The sequence below is a fragment of the Vanellus vanellus genome (genome assembly GCF_965231255.1).
Source record: "Vanellus vanellus genome assembly, chromosome: 14".
Taxonomy (NCBI): Eukaryota; Metazoa; Chordata; class Aves; order Charadriiformes; family Charadriidae; genus Vanellus; species Vanellus vanellus.
Window position 1 is genome coordinate 12,245,100 of NC_138919.1, and position 25,262 is coordinate 12,270,361.

At 55.3% G+C, this 25,262-nt stretch overlaps 1 protein-coding gene across 2 annotated transcripts in view; it reads right to left on the reverse strand.

The window, feature by feature from the left end:
• The window catches only part of PRKCB (protein kinase C beta), a gene marked incomplete at both ends in the record, with an annotated part of 136,225 nt that overhangs the window by 50,128 nt on the left and 60,835 nt on the right, over window positions 1–25,262 (reverse strand). For both annotated transcript variants that reach the window (XM_082490624.1, XM_082490623.1), the window contains 4 exons: window positions 838–972; window positions 1,349–1,505; window positions 17,138–17,266; window positions 18,429–18,540. In XM_082490624.1, the coding sequence (XP_082346750.1) occupies window positions 838–972; window positions 1,349–1,505; window positions 17,138–17,266; window positions 18,429–18,540 (533 nt within the window). The remainder of the gene's footprint in view (window positions 1–837; window positions 973–1,348; window positions 1,506–17,137; window positions 17,267–18,428; window positions 18,541–25,262) is intronic.

Here is a 25,262-nt window from a genome sequence, read left to right on the forward strand (position 1 = left end):
CTATTTTCAATTATTACACTTCACATGGAAAGGTAACACAGCTCTCAGGCATCAGTGGCTGGGAAAAAAAAAAAAATAATAAAAAAGGGAAATAAGGCAGCATGTGTCCTGCTGGGGGAGATAAAATGGAAATGGAGAGACCCATTCAGCGTGGGTGTTACAGACCCACCGCGTTCATCTTTCGTATGGTAACGAGCGATGGTAATTACACACTTTGGTAGCGTTCCTCCTTTTACTGAGCAGTGCCCCTCAGCACCGTTTCAGTTAGTCCGCGCGCTACAAAGCGGCCGCCCCCGCCGCAAATCGCAGCTCAAAGCGTGTCCCCCCCAGCCCTTCACCCGCTCCCAGCCTGCCTCTCCCCGACGCCTGACGGAGCCGCCGTGCCTCCCCGGTACAGAAACTGAGGGAACCCAACCAGAAAACGTTGGAAAACGCTTGCTCAGCAAAAGCTTCCTTCCCGAAGCCTACGTAGCGAGAGCCCGCAGGGAGCACCAGCCCTCCTGGCCATGACCCCCGTGTCCGTGGGAGGAACCCCCCCGACCCCCCCCACCGTGCAGCCCTGCAAGGGGCTGGAGGACACAGAGGAGGTGACGCAAAGCCAGCCCGTGCAGGGCACTCAAGACGCTGTCCTGGCACCTCTGGGTGCCCACCGCAGCACCAGCGATTCTCACCAGTCTGAGAGGCGGAGCGGCACCTTACACGGGAGCCAAAACGCCTGGCGGTCCCTGAACAGAAGGATGCCGGTAAAGTATAACAGGCAGCCACGTCTTCCAGGGTGTACGAAAAGATCAGGACTGCTTTTGCCCATAGTATTTTTAAAACAATCGCAACTCTTACCATCCGTCGACTCCCGACTTCTGCAGCTCAGAAATCCCGAAGGACAAGGAGCCCATGAAGTCATTCCTGCTGGTCAGATCCCAGTCCCAAATCTCCACAGACAACCGCCTGTCTTTGTCCGCCTCTTTCAGTTGGCTGGAAAAGAGGAGAGAAAAAGGGATGGTTTTATTCTGGAAGCCATCGCTACACCACCGTGCCCTCCACGCTCCAGGGATGCAAAACGAAGGGATGGTCTTCAATGATCGTTCAGCTCTTGAACATTTAATTTCCCGACCGCATCTGTTCCAAACGGAGAAAGCAGAGTTCCTGCCCTGAAACGCTCAGCTTTGATCAGGGGTCAGGGCAGAGGTTTGAGTGTTTCTGAGTCACACTTACAGGACCGAGAAGAATTATTTCTCAGTTGAATCAGCTTAATGTCTCTGAATAATTAAATCAGAGCAAATACAATCACGTTAATTCTTAGGGGTGAGAAAAATTAGTTTACGAGTTTAAACATTTTTCTTGTACTTACAATTTAAATGTCTCGTTCCACTCAGGATTCAGGGAGCACTTGATAGTTTTGGTCTTCTGTTTGCTTTCGTTTTTGGGGTCAGGGATTAGTTTAAGCTTCACGTAGGGATCTGACAAGCCATTAGGATCCATAGGAACTAGGTTTTTAGCATCTCTTACTGGGGAGGACAAAAAGGATTAAATTTGGTATTTAAACTATAAAAATACCCAACAACAGGCAACTTCCTTGTGTGCCAACAGTCAGTGTGAAAATAGTGATTAAAAACTGAGTACGTGCAGACACAGACATTACATGAGAAATGAAATACAGTCATCAATGCAAAGCAAATACAGCTCTAATGGACAGAGGAGGCTAAAGAGATTATTTTCACTTTCTGATAGGATGATTTGTTGTTCACTCTCAGTTTTAAACCGCTTAAAGCTGCTTTGTTTCCTCTTGCACCTTGATAAGGAGAATTGCACTGATTTGCGTCTCTCTTTTGGGCGAGATGGAAGCCCGGGGACGGTCCTTTCCATGGAGAGTGGAAATAGCGATGAGAGCTGCAAACCCGGGAGGGCAGGCACCAGAAAGCACCAGCACAGTGGCTGGATCCAGAGCCGAGCTCTCCTTTCGGGTCCCCTCGGGCTCAGTAGCCACAGCCCCGAGGGACTGGGAGGGATGCCCGAAGGGAGGGGTGCCCGAAGGGAGGAATGCTCGAAGGGAGGAATGCTCGAAGGGAAGGATGCCCGAAGGGAGGGATGCCGCAGCAGCACCCCGGCTCTGGGAGCTTGAGCATCTCCTCTGGGAAGCAGGAGCAGAACAAGGAGCAGAAGAGGGGAAAGCAAACCTGCAGGCGACCCCAACTGCTTGTAATTGGATTGCAGCTTTGCCAAATTCAATACAATCAGGCTGATCTAACTCTCTTTCCCTAGATTAAGTCAAAAAGCGTCTGTCTTCTGGGAGAAGGGTCTTATCTCCCCTCCAGCCCAAGCAAAGATATCGGAGATGGAAAGGCTGATGGGACATGATGCAGCACAGCCGCAACCAGGGGAAAAGCTGCTTGGAAGAAAGTCCAGAGCAGAAACTCCTCTCCCCCGTGCTGCAGCCGGCAGACACAGCTCCGCCGGGGGCTTTTGCAGGTTCTCCCACCCAAACCGCCCAGGCCTGAGCAGGCAGCACTGCCTGAGCAGCAGCGGGGGCTTCCCTCCTCCCAAAGCACTGGGGGGACGGAGCACCCCCCGACCCTCCTCGGCAGCCTGGCACGGCCCCCGCCGGCAGCGCCTCGGTGCAGCATGGTGTCGCCTGCCCAGGGCCGGTGCGCACCTCCGGGATCAGGCACGGAGGGTTGTGCCATGTCGGGAACAGGGAACTTGGAGCCGCCTGAAATCCCACCGGATCACACCAGCAGCTCTGCCGCGAGGTTCCCCGGGGGCACAGCTTCACCCCATACACCCCATAATCCCGAGGAGGAGAGGACTCCGGCTGCGTGTGTGCTGCCGCAGGACATTAGAAGATGCTTTCAGCGAGCCAGCACGAGCGAAAACAATTGCTCGGTTCCCAAACCACCAGTAAGGGGTTTCTGATGCAAGGTTGGGAGCCAGACAGTTTCGAAAAGCGCATTCATGATCCAAAATCTGCAACCTACTCCCGTCCTGCTGAAGCATCGCCCAAATTTCCGGCTCCGCGGAATGAAACTTGTTGCCAAAATTCAAATCTGCATTTATAAACTAGCTCATTTATCAAACGTGACACCCTTGACAGCAGCTCGCGAGACGGAGAGAGGCAAACCTGCCGGGGATCGCCTGCCGCCCCGCTGCAGCTGCCCGGGCAGCCCCATCGATTCGGCAGCACCACACACTCCTCAGACTCCTGAGACGAAGCAGCCACGGGAGCCAGAGCCACCTCCTGCTCCTCTGGCAGAAGGGCAAGGAATGACTTCACTGCTGACAGCCCCAGAAGAAGTGATACACGGTGACCTTGCCACGGATGCCGTCATGCTCAGGACGGGTCGGATCCCTTTGCTGGGAGGTTGAGGACCGCCAGCGGTCGGCGGGGTCAGGGATGCAGATGCAGCAGCTGCTCAGCATCGGCGTTTACAAACAGCTTTCTGCGCTGCTGTGCGAGAAGGGGCTGTGCTGTCTGGAAGAGGGGGAGGAGAGGTGGCAGGACACCGGTCCCCGGGGCAGTCCCCTCCCGCAGGTTCTGTAAGGCACCAGCGGTCCCGTTTTCCCAGCAGGGATGAACACCAGGACCCGGGGACCATACACACCGCTCCGAAATCTGCCACCGACCCCAGAGAAGGTGCTGAGGGGGGCTGGGGACACTGGAGCACCCTAAAAGCACTCGTGAGAAGATGCCCAAGGAGGAGGATTCACCCCTCCTGTACCAGTGCGGACTGAGGCTCAAAATTTCTTTAAACAGACAACAGGTTTCTCCAGAGGACAGTAAAATATCAGACCCGAGCAGCTTTCAAGCTTCCCGGGTTATGGCTGATTCGTTACACATGGCACAGGCCGCTCTCCGAGTTCGGGCCAGCTCTGCGCCGGGCCATCCATCCCTCCACAGACCCCGTACGGGTAGAAATCCGCAGCAGCGGATTCCTCTTGGTGAAGGAACGGCGCCCGATGTGCGTTAGCTGCTCCGCAACGACCTCATCCGCGTAACGAACGCGCACAGCCCCACGTCTGGTGAGAGCAGCCCGACAGTCGCGCCTCCTTCCGCCCCGCACTGCTCGCTGCGACACGAGCACCATGACTTCATTTCTATAACGTCCTGACAATTCTCTTCACGTGCCATTTAATAAATGGATAAATGGAACATTTTTTTTTTTTTCTTAAAAAAAAAAAAAAAAGTTTGGACATAAATACCAGCTCTGCACTTCCGAGGACGCACAGTAGTTATTCCGCGGCATAATTTGGACTCTCAGTCACAATCTTCTGTGGAAAGCTTTGTACTACCCAAGCAGAAAGACTTGCAATCTGCTGTGTGAAATCTTTAAGTAATGAGTTTAATTTCCAAGGGCCCCGCCAAGGCTCTGCACTGATACAGCCCAAATGCCTTCCTCTCCTTCACCCCTTATCGGAGGAGAAGAATACATATTTTTCTCATCACTGTTATACACTTTTATCTGTGCCTTTTTGATGGGGAAAAAAAAAAAAAGGCAATCTTTATAACCACGCTCTTGAATTACAAAACACAAAAGCATATTAGAGAAAAGTCCCACAGTAGGTCCTGCCAAGGCACCGCCTGACTGGCAACGAGCCCGCAGGGGACGCGGGCTTCCCGGGGTTTGTAGACAAACAGCAGGAATCGCTTTTGCCGGTTGCAGACATGGGAAATGCCTCCTACGGGGAGCCCGGCGCTCCTGTCCCCCTGTCCCCCAGCCCAGAGCCCCGCCAGGCATCCCCCGTCCCGTACCCCTGGCGCAGCTCCATCCTTAACCCCTCGGCTGGTCCCACTGCGGGTCCCACCGCAGCCCGCACAGCCGCAGGCGACCGTCCCGCTCTTCGGCAGGCTCCTGCCTTCACCGGAGCGCGGGGGACCGGGGCTCCCCGCCCGCATCCCCCCTGCGCTGCCATGGCACGGGGTGAAGGATGCTCCCAAGCGCCCTGCTGAACCGGGGCCTCTTGACACCCTCCCCTGCAACTCTGCTGAGCTTTTACCACCTTCCGTTACCTTCCTGGCTTTGAATTTATTACGAAAACGTATTTTCCATGACCCTGACTGTCCGCAGCACAGGGAGATGTCAGAGCCTTGGGGGAAGATCTCATCTCCGCGTCAAAAGCAGACAGCCCACTGCCACTCGCTATCCTGTGGGACCACTAAAACCAGGGGTGTCACGGTACTGGGGACTGAATGGTGCCCACCCCAGCCCAGCCCCCGCACTAAGCATCTGGGGCAGGCACGGTCCATGCTGGTGACCGTCGCTCGTCATCTGCCCCAGGGGGGGGTCGGCAGAAATCCCCTGGGACTCCTCATGCCCCCCCCGGGAGAGATGGCAAACGCTGCTGTGCCACCAGCAGAACTAACCCAAGCGCTGGAAGGAGCCGCTCGCTCTCGGGGCTCAAACCGGACGATGTCCCCTTGGAGGGAGAGGACGCAAAATTATGTCACGCTGCAGCAACCCTCTGACTTTGCTTCAAGTTTCACCCTCCGAATGGCCAGAGTAACGTCCTCTGGAGACAAATGAATAAGCCTTCGTCATTTATCAGGCCATTGTTCACTTCTTTAAGGAACAGGAAAAATAATTCCTGACCCTCATAGTCAATCAGTTTATGCCCTGAAGCATGAGATTTGATTACCTCATGTTATTATCTCAGCATGCAGACCTAAAAATTTCATTAATGGGAATAATTTTATCTATTCATTTAAAAAACAAAATACTTCTGCCTGACCTTAAGTAACTTTCTGCCTTTTCAAGCACTTAAATCAACAGTTAAGCGAAAGAAAAATAAAAACCTCAAGAAGCGTAGTAGTGATACCGCGCGTCAGGGGAAACGCGCCGCTCTCCGACCGTTCACGGCGTTTCTTTGACAGTTAAATTTGATGTAAAACAGTTTTACATCTGTCATATTCTGACAGTTTTGTGCATCATTAAGAAGTAGTAACACCATTATTAATAGTGATGAGTAAGAATATTACAATCCCATTTAAAGCAGCAGCTCTTAAATCACTTTGGGTACCAAGCCCAGCCGCAGCTCCCGCTGCCTGCTGAGGAGCAGCCGCCCTGGTGAAGCCTCGGCGGACCAAACCCAACGGCCACAGCTCCACAGTGCCGGCTGCTTGGCCAAAATTCTGCAGGGGCAGCAACGATGCTCTGGGAGATGGGATTTCTGCGAGGAAGAGCCGCCTCCCCCCCCCCGCTGCCCGGGGGGACACTGCAGGGACATGTAGTCCTGGCCTGGGGGACACCGCTCCAGTGCCACGGGAATGAGATGTCACCCACTTCACCTTGCAGGGCCAGGGCAGGTAGAGCCGGTTGAATGATATTTGAATAATTTATTCCACAAAAGTTGCAATAGTTTCCAAATAAATTATTCAGACAACATCTTTTAATTACTCAGCCAGCCGTAACTGCAGGGACAGACTTGGGAAGAGACGCTTATTTCAGACACCCACATCTCCAGTGGAAAACACGGGGAGAAACATCACTGTAACGAATCCCTAAGGCAGGAGGGAACACAGCCTTTCCAGGCAGCTTGTTCTGGCCATGGAGGTCATGACCAGAAGCTGCCAGTGGCCGTGAGAGCAGGGCAAGGCCCTTCATCCAGCTCCACCGAGAGCTGTACCCTGGAGAAGTGGAAGAAGAAGCTCCAGAGTGGCCAAATGCTGCAGGATCCGGGCGGGATGCAGTGCTCGGGGGTGTGCAGCATCCCCTTCCCTGCCATGACCCAGCGATGGGGAGGACTCCTGCGGGGCTCCACCACCTGCAGGACTACTGGCGGCCACTACACCACCAGTCCCACCACCGTGTGGCATGGCCCTGCTGGGCTCCACTGCTGGCCAAAGGGGTGGCAGGCACGGGAGGATGGTTTCGGACTCTCCGCTCCCAGGATGGTGTTTCACCTGGGGTAAAACCAGCCCCACAGCAAGCAAAGGGGGCTGGTGCCCCATCCACAGCTCCCCAGGGAAGGCTGATGCAGACCACAGCCCAGCTCCAGGTCTGCTCCCCACCGCCGGGGCGGTTCCAAAGGGATGCTGCTCCCCTGCCCCGAAGGGCCGCGCTGGCCCCACACCTCAGGGCACAGGAGATGCTGCACAGCCCGACACCAAAAGGCGGCAGCCGACCCCATCGCCTGCCCGGGGTGCTGAGTCCGTTCGCGGCCGGTACCCAGGTTTCCACGAGAAGGCAACATTAATGTGCTGCATCAATAAAGACCAGAAAGTTCTCTGCTAAATATGCAGCGCCATATGGGGGTTCACTTTTATGTTAAAAAAAAAAGAAAAGCCTACAATAAAACCCACTCCTACCCGGCTCTTAAAGACAGCTTACGGTGGCTGCCAAATCCTTTACCTTCATCTCTGAGTAAGGAAGGCCGTCACAACATAGAATAATACGTGCAGATAATTCTGCTTCCCGTTGCCCAGCACAGGGAAAAACCCTTCCGAAAGCTCTGCTCGGTGCAAGGAGAGGTTAGAGCAGAGCTCAACCACCTCGCGCCAGCCCAAGCACCTCACCGTAGCCTTGGCCAGCGAAAGGCCGTGCTGTGCCGGTGGCACCCCCTATTTCACACCTCTTGGAGAGGATTTTGGAGAGGAGAAGGCTCTCAGGCTGACCCACAGCGTTCATCTTCCTCCCTCCATCATCCCCGCCAGGAGCAGCCGCATTCCAGCGAGCACCCAGCACTTGGATTAACACCCTCGTGTGTTAAAACATTTAATTAATGCTCTGCAGAAGAATATATTTGCACACGCTTATACAATAGAAAAGGCACAGGACTCGTTATGGCTGCATCTTCCTGGGCCGGTGATTATTAATTAACGCACTTCCAGCTCGTTTATCTAATCATGGCGTAATTGGTTTCAGTTTTGGTCAATGTTTTACTTCATCAGCTCAGTAAATAGCAAGGCTCCGGTCCCGGCAGCCTCTGCCCATGCTGCAGGCGCGACGGGGCTAGCGGCTGTAACCCCGAGCTGACGCTGCGCCCCCGCGGGTCCTAACGGGGGTCTCAGCTTGGCAGGAGCCCCCGGGGACATCAGCGCATTGCCGAGACTCCCAAGAGGGAAGAGGGAACCCGACATCATCCCCACGCTCCAGCAGCCCCTGCACGAGCACAGGGCACACTCTGCTTTCACACGCACGCAGGGCGATGTCACCTAAACATGCTGAGTGTTCTCCCTCTCCCATATATACCCCGGAACGGGCAGCATAACCCTTTCGTGCCTTTTCTGCATTTTAGTCCCTGTAGTCCACTGGTTTCCGTCAGGACACACCGACGCGTGGCAGGACACGCCGACATACGGCAGGACACGCCGACATACGGCAGGACACACCGACATACGGCAGGACACACCGACACGCGACGGGCTGCAACTCCTTCCCGAACAGAGCGGCAGGGACAGCCAGCTCTCAGCCACAGGAGATGCTCAAGGCAGAGTCCTCCATGCAACTCGCCGCCTCACCATCTCAGAAAAACAAAAGACTGAATGCAGTCCCAGCCCAGCCTGCGTATCCTCTCGCTCCTCCGTTTCCCAAACTCAAATATTCATGTCCCTTAAGACGACAGGCTCAGAATACTCTGCATTGGGAAGCTTTTCTATTATGGAAGCAAAAATGTGCAACGCCTTGATGACATTTTAATTTGCTACAATTTCCCACTTTATTCAGCAGTCTTTTCCCACTAATAAGATACTTGATCAAAGCCCAGAGCAGAACGCAGACTGTGAATATACATTTGCTCTTGTCCAACATCAGCCAGACGATGCCCTGCCACACTCCAGCACATCTCCCTCCCACACGAGGCGGTTCAGAGACTCACACCCCACGTCGGTCCCACTCCGCAGCATCCTCACACCACATCCTAGCCAGACCTCGCGCACTGGTCGGTGCGGATGGGCCGTCCCGTGTGCTGGGATTGCCGTTACATTCAAAAGTCTCTTTTTTTCTTGTTTCCTTCAGAAGAAAATGTGTGATTCTGTTGACTCCAGGGTCAAGGGAGAGTAGCACCATCCTCGCTGAGTTGCTGCCCTTGGAGTTGGCAGGATCCAACTTGTGGACACAAACCAACACCAACCAGCTCCAGGGAATCCTCTCTTTATATTTAAGGCAAAGCCAAGAGTTGTAACAATGTTGGAGCAGGGAATAATAGCGACGCGTGTCCGCAGACTTCCTGAGTGTAAAGGACCAGATTCCTCGAATGACTGGGGCAAAAACTGCCCAAGTCAATTAAGCATCTTTAAGAAGCATCCAAAGGGAGTTAATTTGCTTTGGTAATTTGACACGTCTCAAAGAACTGCTAGGTACCCAAATTTTATTTACCAGGCCGAAAAAATGACTTCTTTTTTGTCAAGCAGCTCAAGTTAAATAACCCAGCCCACGCTACCTACTTAGCATGACAACGCTGCGAGCAGGAGCGTGCCAGGGTTTATTGGTTTACGCAGTGGGTGAGAGCAGCAGAGATGTCATTTTGCCGCCGGAGGAGAAGCGGCAGAGGCGTCCCCGGGCTGGGCTGCCCTCACTCCTCAGCCCGCTGCCGCCTCCAGCACCGGCCGACTCTCCAGCGGCCGCGCAGCGATGCTCGGCTCCCACAGCCTCCCAACCTGCCGCTGGAAAACGCCACCCAACTTCCATCCACTTTTCCAAAAGTAGAGAGAGACTCCAAATACAGTATTATGAAAATCATGGTATTGATGGAAGGAAGCCAAAGAGCGGGAGAGGCTTCTCCCCGAATGGCCTCCCGGGAGGCTGAGCCCAGGTCGCTCCCGAGGACACACACAGGACCCGCTCCCGGCAGTGCCCTGCACAGCACCAAGCGCAAGGATGCTGCATCATGAATTAAAACAACGCATTTAGCAAGCAGAGCTGCTAGCGCAATCAGCCATTTCTGGCCAGCTACTTGAGGTTTTCCAGCCTCACCCACTCATTCCCTGGTGTCCTGGGCTCAGTTAATTTTCTTCCTAGTAGCTGCTGTGTTTTGGATTTAGTATGACGATAATGTTGATAACACATACTGGTTTAGTTGTTGCTAAGTGATGTTTATATTGGTCAAGGACCTTTTCAGCTTCCCATAGAAGCCGAGAGGGAGCACAGACAGGACTAGCTGGCCAAAGGAATATTCCGCACCATAGACGTCATGCTCAGTATATAAACAGGGGTTGGCCCGGGCGATGGGAGTCCGTGATCCCTGCTCTGGATGGACTGGGCAACCCATCATCGCATGATGAGAGCAACTTGTGTTGTATCACTTGCTTTTTTATATTACTCACCATTATTATTATTATTTTCCTCTTCCATTACTGTTCTATTAAACTGTCTTTATCTCAATCCACGAGGTTTTTTTTTTCCCTTTCCCCCTCCTTTTCTCCCTCTTCTCCCTACCCTACTGGAGGGTGCGGGGGACTGAGTGAGTGGCTGCCTGGTCCCAGTTGCTGGCTGGGGTTAAACCACGTCACGTGGGTCCGGGCTGCTCAGCGCTGAAGATAAGCGCTTTTGCCTCCAGCCAGCCCAACTGCACAGAAATGCCGGACATCCAAACACATTTCTCCTGCTGCTCAAATCCATCTTGGCTAATTAGGCTCCGAGCCAAAGCCTGCTTCCCACCAGGACGCGGCGCAGGACGCCCAGTGCAGCCGGAGCCGGTCTGTGCCGGGGACCAACGGCCAAACCAACCCTGCAGGAGCAGCGCGCCCGAGCCAGGGATGTCACCTGCAGCTGGTTGTCCCCTTGCACAAAGCAAACCCCCCAGTGTCCCAGAGGGGAGGCAGCGGGGGGCTCGGGGGTCCCCAGCCTCACTCACACCCGCGGGCTTTCGATGACCACACGGTCCCCACACAGCTGCATTGATGCTTCAAGAGAGAAGTGCTCACCAAGAGCATGTACCTCAGTGCTTCGCTGGATGAGACGCAGATTGTTTTGTGCCCTAATTAACAAGGCCCTCCCAAACCTCCTGTATTTTGGAAACCGCCCTTGGCTGGTGGAGCTGCGAGCCCTGTCACCAGCAGGGTGTGAGGGGGACATGCTCCACAGCCTCACCGCGCCGAGCCGACGGCACAAAACCACAAGTATCAGGAAGGTGCCATTTATTTGTCCAGGTGCCCTATTATTAGACAAAACTACACCTTTTTAATCACTGGGAACACCAATAAATCCCGGGGCTTCAGCCACCCCCGAGCAGCAGCGGACAAAGGCAATGCAACGCTCTGATTGCAGCGTGCAAAGCTGCACTCCCGGGTGCATCCATTATACAATTACATTCAATGTATAGCATAAAAGGAGCTGTAAAAGAGCCCGCTCTCCCAACATAAAGGAGTGATTAACCCCGCAGACCCAAGAGCTGGGAAGCTAATTAGGAGGGGCAGCTCCGCAGGTTCCTGCTGCTGCTGCTGCTCTGGGCACAGCCCTGCGGACTGGCAAAGCTGCGGCTGTGCTGGACCCCAACCCTGGCCAGCCCCGGTCCATCGCCCCAGCCAGCAGTGGGGTGGCCGTGCTCGGCCTCACAAAGTGACACCGGGGTTGGTCCCCATCACCGGGCTTGTCCCCGCTGCCCTCCAAGCCAGGACCAACGCTGCTGGCTTACTAAATCACATGAAACGGAACTCAACCATCTGACTTCCCAAGAAGTCAAATGATCCAAGAGCCAGCCAGGGCTGTCCTGGGCACATTTTGTGGATTTTAAGAAATCTGGAGGTTTGGCTACTGAATGTCAATCCCCTGCTTCTCCAGGGGCCATGGCCTGAAGCCTCACTGACCCCCCCCCAGGAACCGGTACAGATGCTCTCACCAGTCACCCACCCTACAGCTCTGAGGTTCATCCTCACTCTTCAGAACTAAGAATGGGTTAAAAATATTGAAATTTGGATCTTTCTCATGTTCTTATCATAATTTTTACAAACTTAGTACCTGGCAGACCGTGCCGTAGGCAGGCCCGCGCCATGCCAAGTACTGTAAGAAAGCAGAGCGCGAGCACAACCCTCGCTGAAGGAAAGCACAGCCCACGGCCAGCTGTGGGACCGCTCTCTCCCTGCTAAACACCCGCTCTTTCCCTACACTGCGCTACGGTCCACGGTCAAAACAGCACCTCGCGGCAGCGAGCTTCACAGTGCAAATTTGCCTTACGTTTCAACACGCTTCCTTCTCTATCGATTTTCATGTTGTGAGCGGAAGATGGGGAGCAATCACCGCACCGGTAGCAGCAGCATCTCCCACCCGTCGCCGTCACCCAGAGGAGGTCTCAGATAACAGAGCGCGAGGGGGGAGAAACGCTGCTGGGGCAAGGCACGGTCATCTTCAGAAAGCGGGATGCAAATGGATATAATTTTTCAGGTTCCTAGCTAGCCAAACAAACCATTCTAAGACAAACACCGCCCTTCGTTTAACCAAAAAGCTGTGTTCTCCATTGGCAGTAAGAGGTTACCTCTTCCAAAAGAAATAAAAAAAAAAATAAATAAATCAGAGAGAGAAGAGAAAAACACACTGCCGAAAAGCATATGGCAAATTCCTGTCAAATTTGTCAAGTCGATGAAAAAATAAAAGCATGGAGTTCAGGGTCTGCATTGGCCGTGCCTGTGCTGCCACCTGCAGGCACTTGTCCCTGCCCAGCCCAACTTCCCCCAGCCAACCGCTTGGGGACCTGTCCCATCTACCACCACCGTTGTGATGCTCTTTGCCATGGGAAAGCTTAGGAAATTTCTGGGCAAGGGTCTCCACACCGGGTGGGACAGAGAGAAGATCCTGCCCCAACACCAGAACCTGCATTCTAACGTGCAGCTGGGACCAAAGGTGCCCGGGCACCGCGGAAAGCCCCTCGAAAAGGGAGCCCTGTCCTCCACCACCCCGACAGCTCCAGCCCGCTACAGCACCCCACACTGCCTGCCGAAACCAGCAGAGAGGGGTATTTAGGAAAAGCGGGGATCCCAGCACCAACATCCGACTGTCTGTGGTGACCGAACCCTGCCTGCCACGATGGGCAACGCTGCCTGCGGCTTGGCTGCGTGGGTGACCGGAGCTGAGCCTCTCCGCGCCGGGGTGGGGACAGACCTGGCACAGGGAGAGCGTGCGCAATGTTGGAAAATGCTGACAAATATTTGGGATTGACCATGGGGGTGGCAGGGACAGCGTCTCATCTGTTCCTTAGTGCAGCTGGCCCTCGGGCCACGAAACCCCTTCCACAAGCTGGAGAAGGCTCTGGGGAGACCTTATTGAGGCCTTCCAGCACCTAAAGGGGGCCTACAGGAGAGCTGGGGAAGGACTTTTTACAAGGGCATGTAGCGTTAGGACAAGAGGGGATGCCTTTAATCTGGAAGAGGGCAGGTTCAGATTAAACATTAGGAAGAAGTTTTTCACTCCGAGGGTGGTGAGGCACTGGCACAGGTTGCCCAGAGAGGTTGTTGAGGCCCCATCCCTGGAGGTGTTCAAGGCCAGGCTGGACCAGCCATTCCCCCTCGTCCTACCGCTATGTGCCCTTGTAAAAAGTCCTTCCCCAGCTCTCCTGTAGCTCCTTTAGATACTGGAAGGCCGCAATAAGATCTCCTCAGAGCCTTCTCTTCTCCAGGCTGAACAGCCCCAACTCTTTCAACCTCTCCTCATAGGAGAGATGCTCCAGCCCTTGGATCATCCTCATGGCCCTCCTCCGGACCTGCTCCAACAGGTCCTTCTTATGTTGGGGACTCCAGAGCTGGATGCAGTACTCCAGGTGGGGTCTCGCAAGAGAGGAGTAGAGGGGCCGAATCACCTCCTTTGACCTGCTGGCCACACTTCTTCTGATGCAGCCCAGGATGCGGTTGGCCTTCTGGGCTGCGACTGCACATTGCTGGCTCATGTTGAGCTTCTCGTCAATCAGCACCCCCGGGTCCTTCTCCTCAGGGCTGCTCTCCAGCCGTTCCCCACCGAGCCTGTATTTGTGCTTGGGATTGCCCTGACCCAGATGTAGGACCTTGCACTTGGCCTTGTTGAACTTCATGAGGTTGGCATGGGCCCGCCTGTCCAGGTCTCTCTAGATGGCATTCCCCCATCGCTTGGGGGAATGGAAATCTCCGTTGACCCACCGGAGTGGAGCCAAAGGCAGCCATGGCAGCACACACCACAGCCTGCCGTCCACGCGGCTCCCGCTTCTCCCGAGGGCTGGGTGCCAATGGGTGCTTCGGGTCCGAGCAGACCTTCCCCACCTCCCTTCCAAGTTCTGGGGCAAAAATCCCGAGCCCCTCAGCTGCCTGGAAGGGCAGGAGGGAAGGCAGCGCTCCCGCCTCGGCAGCCAGCGCACAGTCTCTCCTCTCTCAAAGCGCTCCCACTCCTTCATCAGCTATGCGGCAGAGCTGGAGAGCACAGTACGTTTCCCTGCCTTTCTGGAAAAGCCAACAGATGACATGTTTTCACCGACACCTCCATGAAGGGCCAGAAATAAAACAGTCTTTCAAACCCAGCTGAAGAAAAGAAAATCCAGCTGCACAGAAAGGGGCCGGGGGAGTTTCTCCGGAGCTATGGGAACACGGCTCCGGTGCCAGGGAACCCTCGGGGCCAGCGGGAGGAGGGCAAGCTCCGTGCCCCATCGGCCTCTGCCTGGCCTCTGAGGGGAGGCTGGGTACCAGTCCCGCCTCATCCCCTGGAGGGAGGGTGCCTGGGAAGCAGGACTTCTGTGAAAGAAAGTTCTCTGTGGTTCGTTGATGCACTACTTTAAGGATAAATAAAACAACAAAAAAACCCCCGACCAACAAAAAACCCACACCCACAACATTTTTTCAAATTTTCGCTAATATTTTCAATAACTTGGTATTTTTCATGAAAACATTTCTGACGGCTCTCTAGGCCAGAAAGGACCCTGGCTCTTCTCCACACTCCCAGATGACACCTGAGCATCTCCTTACACAAGGCTGGGGTCACTCCTGCCACTGCCCGCCCACCCTCGGGCACCTCCACGCGGCGCAGGAGCTGCTCTGCCCATCACGGACCAACGCTCCCCTCCGTCTCCCACCGCCCTGGGGGGACCAGCCGGGGCCACCCCTCAACAAAGCAGAGAAGGGGCAAAGTGTAGCTGGAGCCCCCCACAACTGGGACCACACGCGTTGTAGCTGCCTCTGTTCGGCTGCGCTCTGCCGAGCTTGCCCTCCCAGGCAAGAAGGAGCCAGCCCAGGGCAGCGAGACCTCGGCAGCCCCACAGCCGCACGCTCTCCCCGGGGGGGGGGGGGGGGGAAAGCGCCCGTTAGAGAGTTTATGAGCACAGCGGGACGCCTGGAGCACCCCATCCCACTGAAGCGAACCCCGTAGATGTTGCAGCATCTCCTGCTGCCAGCGCAGCCCCCGTGCAGGATGCTGGAAAGCAGACATCTCCCGGAGGAGCCAGCCAAAGCTGGTGGGACCACAGAGAAGGATCCGGTCTTTGTTATCAGTGCCATCAGCCTGGTACCCCCCCCCCCGGGGCCCGCTCCGAGGGGCAGCTGACCTTTCCAGCGTGGGCAGGGAGGTGGCATTTTACATCCCCCTCCCCCCGCCCCATCTCAACTCATCCTGTGAATAACGGTGAACAGCTCGGCAGCCCCCTGCAGAGACCGCAACCGCCCAGAGCTGCCTGGTTACCCAGCGTGGGCAGAAACCTCCTTCCTCAGCGCGGCACCGGGCTCAGCCTTTGTGAGACAAAGCCCAGCTCTCCCGAAAGCGCCTGCCGGAGCCCTGCCTGCCTCCTACCCCCCGCCAGCACCCGCGCCACGCGACGCCAGTCACCGGCACCCGACAGAGAGAGTCGCATCTTTGGTCTGATCTCTCCACGCAGGGGACAAGAGGCTTTACAAGAATACGGCTTGTGTTTCACGAGATGCTTACAGGTCACGGGGGAAGCAATATCTTCTGGGAACTCAAAATCCGAGTGGCAAAAGCCTTTAGAGATGGGATAATCCTGTTTCCTGCCTCAAACTGAGAACAGAGGAATTCCAAGGCAGAAGAAACCGGGATGGGGGACAAGGGGTTTCCGCATGGGTGGCCACCCGGTCCCTGGGACACTCAGGGCAGCGGTCTCTGCTGAGCCCGGCGCTGCCTGGCTGCCTGCAGCCTCCTCCGGCCCCGTCTCCCGCCGCCCGGTGCATCCCCGGAGGCAGACGCTGCGAGATGGCACTGCCACTCTGTGCCTCCCCTGGGGACGTGCCAATGTGGGATGGCTCCTGCCCACCACCCATCGCCGGGGTGGTGGGATCCACGCAGCCCTTGGATCCACACCAGTCCTGCAGAGAGCTGGAGCAGCCTGCCCCGGGAGCACTACACCGTGCTCCAGCTCTCCATCGGGGCTGGGAAACAGCAAGGAAATGGGAAGAATTATGGTTATCTTCCCCACGGCAGTGCAGAGGGGCTGATGTCCCTCTGTGCCCCCCAGCGCATGACCACACGGCAGGGACAGCCCGCCCCAGCCGCCTCTGGGCACCACGCGGGAAGGGAGCACACCCCTCGGATAGAGGGGAGACCGTGGAGTCTCCAAATTGGTGGAATCACACAATGGTTTAGGTTGGAAGGGACCTTAAAGATCACCGAGTTCCAACCCCCTGCCCTGGGCAGGGACACCTCCCCCCAGCCCAGGTTGCTCCAAGCCCCATCCAACCCGGCCTTGAACACCTCCAGGGATGGGGCAGCCACAGCTTCCCAGGGCAACCTCTTCCAGTGTCTCAGAACCCTCACAGTAAAGAATTTCTTCCTATTGTCTAATCTAAATCTGCCCTAGAAGGCTGCAAAGCTCTAGTCAGATAAAAGGACCATCTGAGATTCCCACCAAGACCTGTAAGGGCCCAGGCACCATTCAGGGCACGGAAAGAAGAGCAGGAAATGGATGTTCACCATCACACAGACGGCACAACACAAACAGGCTTTTTCACACAGCACAGCTGAAGGAAGGAACCTTCTGCCACCCCTCCCCGAGATGTTGGAATTTTACATGATTCAAAAAGCGGTTTGAAAGTCTGTAACTGGAAAAGCTATTTAGTACCGATGGCCCCTGGAGCCCCAGCCTGTGCCTGCCAGAAGGCAGGAAAGTGCTCGGAGAAGGCTGAAAGCCTTGTCCTGCCTCGCCAGGCGCCTGCTCCAAACCAGTCAGGCACTGGGCACTGCGCTCCCCGGACTCGCCGAGGGGCAACTGGGCAACCTCACGTGCAGGGTTTGTACCTGGGTCGCACACCTACCTACGACGGTGAGCACATCCTTCTCAATGTCAGCCCTGATGTATATCCGTCCCCGACGCTCGGTGTGGTCCGTCCCACACAGACTGGGGACGTTCATCACGCAGCGCTTGTGCACGTTCATCATACAGGCTGTGGGGTGGAGAGAAAGAAAGGGACGTTCAGCATTCCTGTCACCTCTGCCAAAGCTCACGGGGTGTTCAGAGGGGATGGAGAGGGGGGAAGAAATTGTCCTCCATTTAAACAGGGATGTTTGTGAGGGATTCTGGGATAAACATGCAGCAAATGGACCTTCAAATGCAGCCGGAGACTCTGGCAGAGCCCTACCAGGACACAGGAACCCACCACCACCAGCAGTTCTGGGTGCTGCCTACAGAGATTACAGGGCTTTCAGCCCTTACTCTAATTAATTGAGTTTTGCTGATTTATCAAATTTCTCTCCCATCACACCCGTGGTGCAATGCTGGGTATTCAGCTTGATTCACCAGGAGCTGATAAGGGGCATTAAAAACTACCCGCATATGTATAAACATATATACAGGTACAAAAATTTATATATATATAAAATAAGTAAATATAAAAAATTATATTTTAAAGAAATTCATTTCCACTTGGTAACATTTTAAAGGCGATAATGAATACGCTGTTCCCACAACAGTCAGCAAGCTTCTATATTTATGAGAAAGCCGGCACATGGTGAGCAGCAGAGTATGCTGTTCCCCGCAGACAGCGTAAGCATGGAAGCAGACGCTGTATATTCACAGTCCTTTTAAATAGGAATGTACAAGATTAACTTGGAAAATAACTGATATCTCTCTCTCCATCCTCTCCCTCCTCTTTTATCCCCCATTTTCTCTTCTCTGTACAATAATTCTCCGGGTACCCCCACGCCCCAAGTCGGGCTTGTGCAGACCCAGCAGCTCTGGAGAGGCTGTGTCACCGCAGCAGGCACCGCCACGGCCACAGGGTGTCAGTCGGAGCTGGCACTGGAGAGAACCGAGAACTGGAGATGATGCTGCCGGGGGGGGGATGCGGGTGATGCCGCCGGGGGGATGCGGGTGATGTCGTCGGGGGGGATGTGGGTGATGCTGCCAGGGGGGGATGCGGGCAGGATACCCCCCTTCCCTCTCCCTGCAGGACTCAGCCCCTTGGGTGCCAGCAGCACGCTCGGCACCGGTGGCAGAGGGGACAGGCTCTCGGCCACATCTCAGGAGGGCTGGGAGCCCCTACCCAGGACCTCGGGGTGCCGGAGCCCACCCCCGCTGCAACCACAGCCACCGGTTATGTCACTTACTGTCACATTTCATCCCCTGGTGAATGAGCCCGTACAGCAACGACCCACAGTGGTCACAGAAGGTGGGGCTGGAGTACGTGTGGATTTTAAATTTGTGTTTGCTCCGGGGATCCTAGGAGGAAAATAAAAGATAAAGATTATAAACTTGCATCAAATATTGGCAAGGCACCACCGCTCTCCACATTTCACATGCCAGCTGGCTTCGGAGGTGCTGTTAATGGACTTCAGTCAACTGCCACCGACTGATGTGGACCTTTTCCAACAGTCAGCGAGATCCAGCTTGATTACTCTTTATACGTGTTGCCATAACAATGAAAAAGCAATGCATCGGCTTGTCTGGGGATTTATTGTTTTTAAATAACTTGATCTTAGCATATAAAACACCAGGTGAAATTGGTACGTAAGAACCAACAAAAAGGCTGGACACTACTCAACTTCCACGTCAACCCAGTGGGTAAAGCAGAAAAAACCACCCATGAGTTCTAGCTACATTAAGACTACCCAGTAAACATGGTTGTGCTCTGAAGCCCTCCCCGGCACGCTCCTAGGGAATCAAGCTGCTTATGGTATACTTTAATATTTTGAGCTTTCTTAAAACCACTAGCAGATTTTCTGCAACGGCGGAGCATGCCAGACCAGGAAAGCCCAGTTTTTCCCCCAACACTGTTCGCAGTCTCGCACAGGCACCTTGCAAACAGGGCTCCTGGACCTCAACAAAGGTCTACAGAACTTAACGAGAAACAAATTCAAATGAGAAACAACTTCTCGACAGGGAGATAGGATCAACCGCTGGAACCAACAACTGAGGAGGACAATGACATGGTATCTTCCATGCAAGACAAGACAATTCCGAAAGCCCTGATAACCTCAGTTATCCAGCCCAACGCCGAGCAACTTTAAGACAACACAAAGCTAAGCAGGAGATGGGACTAAGCAACAGGATGTCTCCCGCTGGCCCCAAAGAGGTGTGGGCAGCACTGGTTTAAGTTGCTGTGGTTACTGGGGGAAGCTGGGGCAGCCAACGCAGAGCCCCAGCAGCAGCCGGCTACTCACCGCCCTGCCCCGGGAGCTGGAGGAACCCCAGCGGAGGGGCAGGGGTGTCACCACCAGGACCACGGGGCAGAGCCGAGGCCGACGCCGGGGTGGGCAGCGCTGTTGCCACCAGGAGAGCCCGGGGCAGCACGGCTTTGCAGAGGAGGGCGCTGGGGCCGCCTGCCCGGGCGCTCGGCAGCAGCGCGCACACAGGCAAGGGAGAAGACCATGGCAAGCAGCAGCTGGCTTGATTTCATCTCAGGTTAATTGTTTAAGGGTTAGGGATGAGGCAGAACTCCTGGCTCGGTCATTTGAGCTGACTGGCTTTTTAACGGCCTGGAAAGGCGCCCGGGCATTAGGAGAGACACCTTTTCAGGGCACTGTAAGCTAAGTAAATAAATAAAGAGTGGAGTCAGAACTGAGCTATAACATAGCTGCCAATAAATTACCTTCCCCCGAAATTAATTTTCCTACTGCTATTACACCGAAGCTTTCAGTTGCGTTAATCACTAATATCGTGCATTATTTCACAGCACCCCAGATAACTTTAGCGATACCAGAAAGGTGGACAAGTAATGGAGCTTCATTTAATTCAATCTGTTAAGTGCAAGGGATTAGGTACAGGCTTCAGCAAATGTACTTGAAACTGAAAACATCTCACGTTTAACCCTAAGCAAACCACTTCTAGAAACAGAACGCCACACGTCTCTGGCAGCTCACGTGTCAGCCGTGTCGCAGGAAGCCTGACAGGACGAGGGTTCATGATTAACCTGTCTTCTGCTACCACAAAGGTGTTCAGCCACTCCGTGCGTTTGAAAGCCTTCTGCATTCCCCGGAGACGCGAGAGCGCAGAAAACCTAAGCCTGGATTTTAGGCTAGAAGAGGATGGGAGGGGGGGGGGAGGTTCGGGCAGGCAGGGGCAGGCAGGGTGCTGCGGGCAGGTAACACCGAGCACTGCTGCCCAAAGCGCCAACGGACACCGTGATGAACCCATACACCTTTTGAAGAGGCTTACAGGGTTAGTCACATCCTGCCACCGGACATGCTGTAAGCCCTTAAAAACTCACCCTGCTTATTTTTATAACCTGAGCTCTGTTTGTCCAGCAGCTGAGGACCATCTCCCCAAGCAGCTTTGCCTGTACAACACGGAACTTGTTAACCAGCGCGAACCAACTCCCTGTATCTCCCAGGGACCGGTCCAGGCCACCGAATGCCTGTGGGCACGGGGGCAGTGCCCACAAGGCCACCAGTACGCGTGCAGGAGCGGCTTGGGTTGCTTCCCCGGGGATGTGGCACTCAAGAAAATAAAAAGCTTTCTTTTGCCACCATTCCGGGAGAAAGAAGGTCTCCGGCCGGTCAGACGGACACTGAACACGCACACTGCAGAGCCCCCGGGCACAGTGCCCACCCCCCCAGTGCAGGGGAGGGCAGCCCCAGGGATGCTCCAGCACCGGCCCAACACCGCGGACCCTCCGGGGGCAGCAGGACGAGGGGGGTGGCGGTGGGCCACGGGGGCAGCTTCAGCAGAAGCCACGTGCCAGCCAAACCCCAGCGTGTGACATGGGGAGGAATCGCCCCCGAGTGCTCCAGTTTCTGCGTTCCCTTCCAGAAACAGATATTCCTGTTTAGGCAAATGAAAGCTTTAGTCATTCATAAAAAAACACAAGCTTAATGCAAAAACGAGACAATTCCCACTTCATGTGAAGGATTTTTAAATTCCCACTGGCACCGAGAATTAAAAAAGCCAGAGACAGAAAGCAAAGCATGCACTGAGCAGCGCTGCGGCAGCGAGAGCGGGCTGGCACGGGAACGGCCGCAGGTTTCCACTCTGCTCCCTCAGCATCCCTCAGCCCCGCGAGCAGAGACCCTCCATCCGGGGGGGGGGGGGAACCGGACCCCTCCCAGGGGCATTTCAGGCTTCCCCTTCTGCTCCCACCCCAGAGGGGCTGTTTTGGAGAGACCCGGCACCCGGAGGGCCACTGCCCAAAAGGCACGAGGGTGACGGAGGCAGCCGGGCGCGGGGAGGCACAGCCGCTTCTCTGGCTGCCAGGGCGCCCCTTTCACCTTGACCGGTGCTTTAGAAAGTGCCAGAAACTGGAAATTCTGGATATCATTTTCGAACAAGGCTGAAGTCGTTTTACAAAGAGACTATTTTTGTACCACAGAGACAGGGATGACGAGATCACTGCGTATGCAGATGCTCAGAGACTTAAACCAAGAATGGTTAAAAAGAAGTTTGCCAAGAAAAGAAAAGGCGCTCCTCCTCCATCCTGCCAGCGCAGAGCCGCCCCTGAAGAACGGGGCAGAAAAAGCTGTCTTTGGAGCAGAACTGAAAACGCCATTAGGAGTGTTTTACTCCGCTGAGAGGCTCTGACCTTTCTAATCAGCGCTGCCACAGCACTGTCATCCTCTGAGCGCAGCGTGCGTGTTCTGGGGATGTGAGCCCAAATGAGGGAGTCAGAACACGAGCCAGGGAAGGAGAGGAGCAGCTCTTAACCTAGACCTGGTACCTGCGCGCGCCGGCCCATCAGAGGCGGCCAGGTTCCGCTGCTCAACTCAGCAGCAGGTTTCTGGTCTGAAATGAGGCAGTGCGATATCGCATCCCCCACCTAGTGCATCCCCGACCTGCCGAGCAAACCTCGCAGCCCCTGGTTCCCCCCAGATCCACACACACCTCGAGTTGCTCCTGCCCCAGCTGGCCCCGGCTGTGCGCACCCCGTGGCTGTGTGGGGCCGGGCTGACAGCAGCCTGAGCTCTCCCAGGAACGCGAGACATCTGATTCATAAGCGAGTAATCAACTCGTGGCCTTCGAGGCACTCCGAGCGCAGCCCAGCCGGACCCTTACTCAGGCTCAGCAATCACCTCTGCCTTTCTTCAGGGTCATACCCACCACCGAGCTCGCTGAACGACCGCATCCATGTCATGTATTGCTTTCCCGCTGAACCCTGATGGAGATGCTGATGCAGGAGCCGCCGCTTACCAGTTATGTGCAGGCGAGCAGCTGGTGGCATTGATTAAATTGCCAATTTATTCACTGCTCACGGTAGCCGGGAATCCGTTGTGCAGCGGTCTGACAGGACGGCAGCGGGCAGAGGCTCGGCAGCGAGCAGCGCGCCAAGGCGCCAGCGCGGAGCGGGGCGGCACAGCGCTCACGGGCGAGCAAGGGCGTTTTGCTTCAGCTATTTCTCATGCAAGGTCCGGGCCCTGGCAAGGGCAGCAGCCCTCTGTCGTACCCAGCACTGCAAACGCTGCGCTGGATGCCGCCTGGGCTTTTACGTGCTGAATTTGGCTTTTCCTGGCTGAGAGGGAGGACAGGCGTCACCTCTCCTTGGGGCAGGGACGGGGCGGGAGGCAGAGGGAGGACCAGACCCTTCCTCAGACTCAGCCGTCTGAGCCATAAACCATTTTTAAAACACGTCCAGCTCTCTTGGGTTCATCTCTAAAATAAGTCACGCGTGAAGGGCACGTAGGTTGCGTCTCCGGGCCCCGGCTCCCATCACCCTCTCCCAGGGCAGCGCATCGCTTGTCCTTCAGCAGAGCCCGGCCGCCCCGCTGTCCCCGGGGGAGCGGGCAGCCCAGACCTACACCCACGGCTGATGCTATTTTAATCCTTCCTACTGTCAAAATTTCCTGGACTCTACAGAACAGCCGTGGAGGTTGGATTCAAGATTACGCACCCCTGCTTTCCCCACCTCGTTGCAGAGAAAGCTTTGAGTTATCTCTTCCGAAGAAGAATTAACACAGTTCACGTGAAGAGACTATTTTAAAGTGAATTTCATAGCCATTGGAGCAGCGTATACCAGAGCGACAACACAGCCGGTTGTCTCAGCCCAAAACCTCGCCCTTTGGTCCCACGTTTCCCCTGTGGAAAATCCCCTCCTGTACACAGGGAACAACTCAGAGCAGGGAGATGACAGAAGTGGCCTAACAGTGGCTGTAAAGGTGACGCTGGAGAGCAAAGGCTGCTGTTCCCTCCAGGGAAATAACGGTTTGTAGGAGGCTGGGTCAGGCAGGCGGATGGGACCGCTCCGGGCGGCAACCTCTTACTGCTCAAGGTCTTGTTGCCGAAGCCAGGAGGTGGGGGGAAAGATGGACCGAAGACAACTGCAGCCACCAGAGACACGGACCCCCTGCTTTTGGCGAGGACAGGCTTTTGGCCAGGACAGGCTTTTGGCAGCGCTCGCCTGCCTCATCCTGTTCGGGACCTGCAGCCGGGAGCTGCTGCCCTGGGAATGCACCTCCTGCATCTTCCCACCTGCTTGCACGGGGCTGGAAAAACGCCTTCGGTGAGAAACAGCTCCCAAGTCCCAGGAAAAACCAAGCAAGGAAGTTAAGGAACAAGGGACCAAGAGCGAGGGGTCTTCGTTTCGAAGAGGAGAGCAATGCTAAAGCATAGAGACTGCACCGAAAGAAGGTTACAGACATGAGGAAAGCACAGGTCCTGGTCCAGGCAAGACGGCAAAGGTTCGGGGCTGAATAATTGCAGCATCTTTTCTATCAATATCGTGACTCCTTGGAAATCTGCTCCAGTACGCCACAATTTAAAGACGGTTTGACGCTGCAGCAGTAAGTGATACCAAAACTATTTTTTCTATCGTTTACAGTATTACAGCCGCAGAAAACCCCCCGCAGCGCAGGGCCCGGGGGCACGGCAGCACAAGCAGCAGGCAGATCCTCTGCCCGGACCTTGGCTGTGGAAGGGCAGCCGTCCCCGAGCACCAGCAGCTAACACATCTGCGGGCATGAGCATGGCAGCTTGGGCTGCTTCCATGTCAAACACGCGGCCACAGATAAAACCTGCCCTTGACAGCTTTCCCTGACAGCTTCCAGCAAGTTAATACATTTTTATTGACAAAAGATCCCATCTGCTAGTCAGACCACTGCAGAGGGACATGGATGACAGCTACTCTCCTCTTGCTGCTGCCAACACCAAATAAAACACACTCTTACCGAGCAGCAAGAAAAAGCCAAACTCAGCTTTTTTTCCCCTGAGCAGCGTTAGCATCTCGACATCATTTAGAAATGCTTATCTTCCACACGCCTCGAGAGTCACTTTATTATAGTGCAGGCTCTCGGCGAGAAGGGGGCTCCCACAGCACTTCCCCTGCAGCCTGCAGCCTCCGGGTTGCCTGAAACACCTCCTGCCCGCGGGATGCTTCGCCTCTAGACACCCCCCCCCCACCGGTGCCACCCGGGTGGGCACAAGCTGCACAACGCACCTCACTGCCCTCCTGATAGCGCCGCTCTGCTCAAACCCAGCTCCGACCCGGCCACCAGGTCTCAAGAGAGAGACTTCTTTAACCAGAGAGGCCACAATCCACTTCACTTAATCCACTCCTTTAACCAGAGAGGCTGCGCTCTTAACAGGTCCAACGAGACACACACACACACACACACGCGCCGAGAAAACGAGAGAAGAGCTTTTCAATTACAGGGCTGAAGACATGTGCAGGCTGGCAGGAGAAAGAGTTGGGCTCCGGCAGAGCCAGGGAAGCACCAGAAGGTGCTGGGAGGGAGCACGGCAGATACATCTTCATCCCACGGGAACCGTCACCGGCTGCCTGCGCTGGCAGGAGCGGCGAGCGCGTGCCCTCGCGCAAGGGGCAGATGGCACTCCACCAGAGCTGGAGAAGTTAATTAGCAAGACAAAAGAAAGCAGCAAGTTGCAGCAAGGCTTTGAAGATCTGCTTATGCACCAGACCTGGGGCATCCCAGAGGGAGAGGAAGGGAGAGGAAGGGAGAGGAGAGGAGAGGAGAGGAAGGGAGAGGAAGGGAGAGGAGAGGAGAGGAGAGGAGAGGAGA